Source organism: Peromyscus leucopus, chromosome 13, assembly GCF_004664715.2.
Source record: "Peromyscus leucopus breed LL Stock chromosome 13, UCI_PerLeu_2.1, whole genome shotgun sequence".
Classification (NCBI taxonomy): Eukaryota; Metazoa; Chordata; class Mammalia; order Rodentia; family Cricetidae; genus Peromyscus; species Peromyscus leucopus.
This window is the reverse complement of record NC_051074.1, coordinates 62,739,548-62,747,852: the sequence shown is the minus strand read 5'-3', so window position 1 is coordinate 62,747,852 and position 8,305 is coordinate 62,739,548. Positions and strand designations below refer to the sequence as shown.

Below are 8,305 nucleotides of genomic sequence, written 5' to 3'. Positions count from 1 at the left end.
GCGTGCACACGGGCTACCCCCCACCCCCACCCCGGGTCCTGAGCCAGAGATGGGCTGTGAGCGCCTCGTTGGCTACAAGCGGGAGCAGGCACATCCTTTCCTGGTGTTTTCGTGACCCCTGCCACCCAGGGTGATCACGGACGTGTGGAAGAACCAGAAGGGAGGAGAATCGCTTAGTCACTGGAAAATGATTCTGACTTTGGCTGACAAAGGAAGAGGCCCTGGGCCCTGCCTGCCGTTTTTTATGACTTATCTGAATCTGGGATTCAGAGGGATTGAGTCCTGTAGCTTTCCTCAGCCACTACGATTGAACGTATGGATGACATTGGCAGCAGTCTTGTGTGAAGGACCTGCCCAAGTGGCATGCACAGCCAGGCCTCTTCAGAGAGCATGCCCACACACACCTGACTTCCACACCCCCAACATACAGCTGATACATAAACCCCACATGGAAAAACCACGTTTATTTCCCACGATTGCAACTCTGGACCAGCAGGACAATATGCAGAGCCCAGGGTAAAATGAAAATGTGGGGCAAGTGGAAAACCTACTAAGGGTTCTTGAGGCAAGGCACGCAGCCACTCAAGAACAGAGTCTAAATGCCCTGTCCCGGCAGGGACATTCCACACGGACGAACACCGGGTGGGGGGTGTTCATTTCCAAAGAGTCCTTGTTAGATGTTCGTTTGAACACAGACTTAGATATAAGGAAGCAAATTTTATACCACCACTCCCATGTTTATGTCTCTTGGCTTTCTACAGCATCGGCAATAGAATCCAGAGCCTTTTGCTTTCTCCACAGAAGGCCCTACATAATTTGGTCCCATCTGCCTATTTCCTCATTTTATCTCACTCTGTCGGTACTTCCGGGCTCCTCTCCCTTCACCCTTGGCTTCCTGGGCTCGTGAAATACCCCAAGTTTTTAACCTACTAGTCCTTGGGATGCTGGCTAACAGGCTAAGTTCATGGGCTGCCACCCTGCCATATTTGGCTGGGTCACCTTGGAAAGGCCTTCACTGGTCACTTCTTCCAATAACCTTTTATAACCCTCATATCGCTAAATCTGTCCCTCTCTATTATTGTCTGTTTTCATTTATCCTCACCAGGGCATAGCCATTTCAGGAGAAACTTTTGCTATGCTACAGCTTTGCTCTACTCACATGTCATGAAAGAAACCTACAGCCTCAATGTGTCTCTGTGTGTAATTGAAAGGACCAAGCAGATGCCATAACAGGCTGCTCAGTCTTCTCTCAGAGATCAGGCCTCAATTTCAGTTTCCTGAGACTTGAGTAAGCAGTTTCTGGGAGGGCCATGAACTAAAGACATAGTCCTTGCAGTAGCTCCCTTTCTGCACGTACTCTGACTGCTCAAGGTTCAGTCAATTTTTTACTGTCTGGGACCCCTCACCAACTTAGAGTTATGTGCATGGGTCAATGTAAAAGCCTGGGCCACTGAGTCAGCCCCCACAGTCAGTACGTGCTAGGCTAGCCAGCCTCCATGGCAGCTCAAGGACAGAGCCTGGGACTTGTCCAGACCTACCCAAAAATGGATAACTGTAACCCCCAACTAACCATAGCCAATTAAAAGTTACTAACATGATTGCCACTCACCCAAACCAATCCTGAGTCTGTTCCTATGAAGTCTGTAGACCCCAAGCTCCCTTTGCTTTAAAAACCCTGTCCCATTGCTACTCAGGGCCTCTCCTGCTCTGCTGCTGTGTCAGACAGATGGAGTCCTGAGTTAACTTGCAATAGAAAGACTCTTTGCTTTTGCATCAGATTTGTTCTCTTGGTCTTTGGGGGACTCTGGATACAACGTAACGATCACCTTCTCCCCTATAAATACATAGAGTGACACTGTATGCTCACCATGGGAGAACTGAGGAAACAGACACAGAAATTGTTGTGACTCAGGTGGGAAATCCTGCACCAGAAAGGCAATGCTTGATACAGAGCAGTTCTCAGAATTATTTCTAATGCATTTCTATCATTATCACAGGCTAATTCAGCTATTCAGACCTTACAAAGGCCCTTAGGCCTCCTGGGCTGTGCATATATACTCTGAAAAACTTCCCTACAGAATGCAAATGCGAAGGCCAGTCCTTTGTACCGCCCCCACACTCTCTGCCGGTTTACCCCGTCTGGGTGGTTTCTCTATTATTTCTTTGCATCTGTAGAACAGCTGTTTAAGGCAGTGACTGCCAATCCTGACGGAATGTTGTGGGGCCCTTGCACAAGTGGCAATGGACGTGGGTTTAATGAAGGCGGGGTTGGGGAATATTTCAGGGACACTGGGTTCACCTGCGAATGGACAGACACGGGGGCTGTTGGGTACACATGGGAGATATCTAAATCAAAGCAAAGCGGGGAGTTAATAACACATGATTCTAGATCATTTGCCAGCGCTTAGAAGTTGAGCTGGCAGCAACACTGAGAGGAAGTCTGTTCTGTGCCGTATCGAAAACCGGTGTGCTGTGGTTAGACAGGGTGTGTACAGGAGACTGTTCTGGGAGTCTAGAGCTGTAGGTATCCTAGAGAGAAGTCTAACTTGGTCTTGCAGGCCAACCAAGAAGCAAAGAGAAGGGGTGAGCCATTGCTCTTGTGTTCAAGCACTGGTACTAACTGTCTATTAAGATTATATTGTGCTTGGCTCTAGGGACAGTCCTGCTAACAGAGCTGTCCTTGTCCCGTGCGTGCGGAAGACACAGGAGATGTGCACTTGCTGGGAGACTTAGAGGGAGCTGTGGAGAAGGCGTGAACTAAGCCTTCCTGAGCCTTCCTCCCACATGCTGACACACGAGCACATCTGGCAGGGAGGCTGTTCGGAGTCTGAAGCAGGTGTAAACACCATCCAGGGGAGAGGGTCAGCAGAACAAGACTGGAGAACTGAAAATAGCAGAGGGAGGTGAGGTAGTCTGAGCCTCACAGACTTTGGAAAGATCTGTTGAGAATCATTGTCCTTATTCAAAGTTTAATGTTAAATATACTTTTATGTTATGGGCCTTTTTGGCAGTCTGACAGAACCTATGAACATCTCTAAGCATAATGTCTTTAGATAAATTCCCAAGATTAAAAAGGAAACTAGTTGCAATGAAATATATGTCTAGTGAACTTGGTGACGCATAGAACCAAGAACCAGACTGAAATAATCTTTGTGACATAATGCAAGTGCTTCTCTTCATGTGTGGCCTTCACTGGGATCTAGCAGAGGGTGTGAGGAATGCAGTTCCTAAACTGTGCTTAGTATATACAATATTCCGAGGTGACTAGGACTGTGACATGAGACACAGGAGGTATGGGTTATGATTTGCTGCCTTTAACTCAAAATAGATGGACATCTCGACTCAGGTAGAAGTTAGTGGAAATAAAACCATTAGTTCAAATCCATGAGCTGTTCAAATCCATGAGCCCCTGGATTCTATCCCTCTACTCCAGCAAAATGTGCAGGGTTACGAGTCATCCAAAGATCTGAAGCAGGAGTGGAAGGATTCCATTTTTATTTTTATTATTGTATGATGTTTGGATGTGAGAGTCCAGTCCCATGTGTGCACAGATACCATGTGGAGGTCAGAGATGAACTTGCAGGAGTAACTTTTCTCTTCCCACCTTGTTTTTGAGGGTTCTCTTGTTTCTGGCAGGCTGCTCACTCCAGGCTGGCTGACCTCTGAGTTTCTACACAGTTCTCCGTCTCTGCTTAGGTCACAGAAGCAAGCTGCCGCGTCACATTTGTTATGTGTGTTCTTGGGACCAAGCTCAGGCTGTTGGGCTTCTGTGGTGAGTGGGTTTTGTAGCTTTATCACAATGTGGTTTATTTTGTAGCTTTATTGCAGAGTCCTCCTCATAAGGATCCAGATAGGTATGGTCTGCGCTTTACAGTTATTTCATAACCCTATGGATTTGTTAGAATTCATACTGACACAATAAAGAGCTCATTTTATTGTATATTAATTATACTGAGAATCCAGATTTTAAAAATGCAATCAGTTGAATCACTAAATGTTCAAGTTCAACTTTTAAAAGGTATCTGTCCTTTGTCAGAAATTGGAGCAAGTGTGAACAGTACCCGGTCTGCTAAGTCTGAACTGTGTCATTATTTACTCAACGGTACAGAAAAGTCCTATGCTTGACCCAAAATTTTATCCCCTCTACTTCAGGGAGCGCATGGGCCTCCTGAACCACGTGAGGTGAAGAAAAATCCCTTGGTTGCACACGCATGTGGGGGCCAGAGGACAGTCTTGAATGTCATTCCTCAGCTGCTGCCTACCTTTCCCTCGAGATACGGTCTCTCGCTGGCTTGGAGTTAACCTAGGGGGTGACGCTGTCTGACCAGTGAGCCTCCGGGATGCTGCCTAGCTCTGTGGTTACAGACAGATGGGTGTGTGTGTGTGTGTGTGTGTGTGTGTGTGTGTGTGTGTGTATACGCGTGCGCGCGCATGTGAGTGTGTGTGTGTGTGTGTGTACGCGTGCGCGCGCATGTGAGTGTGTGTGTTTAATGTGGATTTTCATCTTTAAACTCCAGTTCTGGTGCTAGCAAGAAAAACAGTTTACTGGCTGAATTATCTCCCTCGTTGAAGTGATACTAAAAAACAATTTGGAAAATGTGTATCTGTGATTAGTCTGGGACCAGTGAGAGGAGAAGGGAAGTATTTTGAAATCAAATCTGTATCTTATTTCATTAAAAGCATCTTACTTGCCATTGGCCTGTTATGGACTGAAGGTTTGTGTCTCCCAAGTTCATGTGCTAAAATCAAGGTTTAAATCAGAAACATTCCCGCTGATTTATACTTGATGATGAATGCTTGGTTCTGGGCACTGTTTTGAAGGTTATGGATCTTTTAGGAGGTGGGGCCTAGCCGAGGAAGTAGGTTACCCGCTTTGGAGATTAAATCTGCTCTTAGTTCTGGCTTGCCTTTTCTTGTGTCTGTCTGCCACACTGAGAACAGCCTTGCCCTTACATCCTCTGGAGATGCTGCTCCATGTGTCCCCGCCATGATGGACTGACATCGAGAGCCAGCTAGCGTTCCCTCCCCGCTTCTGTCAGGGATTTGATCACAGAGGCTCTAACCTGTGGCTCTCACCAAGATGAGCTTCCAGGAATGGGACTGTCACCCTCACGTGAGCTCCCAGGGCGCTCTCCACTGTTTGATGACACAAGAAGATGAAACATTGCCTTTCTGCAGCCTGGAAGAGGGAGAACCCGCCCCCGCTGGCACCCGATCTTAGACTTCCAACTTTTGGAACGGTGAGAAGAAATAAGTTCCCGTTGCTGGAGCCGTACCGTCACGGTACTTTTATAGCAGTCTAAACTAAACCACATTTAAACAGAAAAACCTGTGGCGGTAGGGTTTGGTAGAAATATGCCCCAAAGCTCCAAATTCCATCCCGTTGCATTTCCAGCTCATGGCCCAGTTTAAATTAGACTAAACAGGCCGGGCGGTGGTGGCGCACGCCTTTAATCCCAGCACTCGGGAGGCAGAGGCAGGCGGATCTCTGTGAGTTCGAGGCCAGCCTGGGCTACCAAGTGAGTTCCAGGAAAGGCGCAAAGCTACACAGAGAAACCCTGTCTCGAAAAACCAAAAAAAAAAAAAAAATTAGACTAAACAGGAATCTCCTCTGGCCAAATCCTGTCACTCAAAAAGATGATCTCTGGAGTACAAGTCTCACTTGAGGAAGTATCTTGCAACCGTGGAGTCAAGAACTTGGTTTGGGGGGCTAGTTGTATACTGTGTTCACAAAGGAGCCAAGTTAGATTCCCAGAAGCCACACCTGGCGGCTTACAACTGCCCATAACTGCAGCTTCCGGGAGATCCAATATCCCTGGAGCCTGAGGATGCTTACGCCTACGTGCACATGCCTGCCCTAGGTCAAAAATAATATAAACTAAGCTTAGAAAGAGAACTTACTTTGATTTTTCTGGATGCAAGTAAAAATAACCACTTATTGAACTCACAAGGCAACTCCTGCTTCTAGTAAAGAGAGCAAATCCCGCCTTCCATGCACTTTCTAGTCTAGCACCAACAGCACGAGATGGCTGTGACTACGTAGGGAACCTTGGCATTCTGTCACCAAGCTCTATTTTGAAAACTTTTTACAATGTCTGCTAGGTAGGTATGAATTTGTGGCACTTCTCAAAAATTCCAGGGAATGAGAAGCTTCTAAAACCCTGTTGACATCTTAGTCCAATGCAGCATTTCCTGGTAGGAAATTGCAAGCTTACTGCACTGCCCACATTTATAGTATTTCCCTCAACTGGACTGTCAGTTTCAGGCGACTTCAAGAAGCTGATTTCCAGAAGGCAGTAGGAACTGAGAATGTCCTGAAGTTGGCCTCGTCCTCATCACACACCCAAGACACATACCCAAGAGCAAACGGGGAAAGGACTAGGCTTGGGACAGGTGGCGGGCTGCTCCATAGAGACAGCCAGCAGCTTAGCTGGGAATGGGAGTGAGCACCAGAGATAAGGATAACTGGTTATGAGTGTGTGTGTGTGTGTGTGTGTGTGTGTGTGTGTGTGTGTGTGTGTGTGTGTATGTGTGTGTGTGTGTGTGTGCGCCCGCACGTGTGCATGTGTGAACATGAATACATACACACGGAAAGGCCGAAGGCAGAGTAAGCAATAACATCATAGACCACAGTCAGGCTGAAATAATGCCCAAAGTACCCCTGCAGCTTATAGACTTGCAGTGCTACTCAGTCAAGCACCTCCCTTCTCTCCACCAGAGACTGAAAGGTCTTGCCCCCTCTGTAGTCTCAGGTTAAGTTCCAGGACCAGAGAGGAGTGGAATCAGAAGGGATGGCTGAACCCATTCAATCCAGTGTGTTCTAGAGATGTGTGCAAACTACAGAGGATGCCAGGAATCCCAGGTCCAGGCTGCTACCTGCATCCCAGTCTGCATTTCCTGAGACTTCTGCCCATCTGTCCACTCGAAGTGTTTTTAATGTTAGCGCACTTATGTGCAGGGATGACTCTGGATGCTGCTTCCTACTGAGAGACCCAGCCTGGTAGACGTGATGAGGTTGGCCTGGCAATTTGGAGGCTTCATGATTCATCCCTGGGGCCTGTGAATCTCTGCTGTTCGTGTCCCATCATTTCCCCATCTTGGATCTACTTTGATGATTCTTATCTAGGTTTCCAGCTAAACCTTCCTGTGGTTTTGAGTAATTCAGACATGATACCGTATTCTCGACCCACCCTGAAATGTTAACATAGCTTCCAGAGCCAAAATAATAAATAAGGTCCGAGAAATAAAGTCAGAAACAAATGCATGCAAAGCAGCCTTCTGTTATATTGTCACGAACATAGGTGTCTTTTCCTGCGTGTTTATCTGAAGCTTTGGTTTTTAGCATTTCAGTCACAGCACTCCCAGTTGGGGATGCCACCTAGTGAGAGGAAAGCTTCGGATTTGTGCCATTTTCTAGAAACCGGTATTTACAAAGCTGAAGAAATGAATTGTGGACTTTGGCAAAGAGCAGTCTCCGTTTCCATCTGCTCTCTCCCTTGAAGAGTCGCTTTGTACCGTCACTCAGAATACGGAGACTTCATCTAAGATTGAAAACGGAGATGATGGTTAAGGAAGCTGTTTTGCAAATGAATCAGTTTTGAGGGAGTAAACAGTCTTTTGTCTACTAAACAATCTGTAATCTTTCTACCGATTAACTAAGAATTCATTAAAGTAATTAGGGCTGATCAGCCTGAAATAAAAGGTGTAATTCGAGTCGATGAAAAACTGCGCTAAGAAATCCACTCACAGGGCAGGCAAAGTTCCTGAGCGGGTGAAAGCTCTTGCCCCAAACTAAAAACCCACTCATCGCACTAAATATAAAAGAAAACGGGTACAAAATGTGGCAAAACTTCAAACAGATATAAGTAACTTGGTGAGTTAAGGACATCCAACATTGGAGTAAGCCATGGATTTTCCATCCTTGGAAGTCTTGAAGAATTTAATACCTCTTGACTTTCAGCCAAGAACCAGTTTCCTGGGCATCCAGATCCCACAAGGTTTTGTTCACCTGATGTATTCACCTGGTGTAAACTGGGGCTGTTAAACCCTTTTGCGGCATTGGGGGATGGAAACAAATAGAATGCATCCCAAGTAACATTATAGATGATGACACAGTTCTTAAAAAACACTTATGCTTGGGCTGGAGAGATGGCTCAGCAGTTAAGAGCACTGGTTGCTGCTCTTCAAGAGGACCTGGGTTCAATTCCCAGGCCCCACGTGGTAGCTCACAATTGTAACTCCAGTGTCAAGGGATCGGACACCTTCACAGCAATGCACATAAAGCAGAGTTAAATAAATTATTTAA

General features: G+C 46.5%; 1 protein-coding gene across 2 annotated transcripts in view; it reads right to left on the bottom strand.

Moving 5' to 3' along the window:
* Positions 1-5,592: 5,592 nt before the first annotated feature.
* Positions 5,593-8,305, bottom strand: part of Stat4 (signal transducer and activator of transcription 4) — a 92,668-nt gene continuing 89,955 nt past the window's right edge. For both annotated transcript variants that reach the window (XM_028887336.2, XM_037210428.1), the window contains exon 24: positions 5,593-7,541. In XM_028887336.2, the coding sequence (XP_028743169.1) occupies positions 7,518-7,541 (24 nt within the window). In that variant the 3' untranslated portion in view covers positions 5,593-7,517. The remainder of the gene's footprint in view (positions 7,542-8,305) is intronic.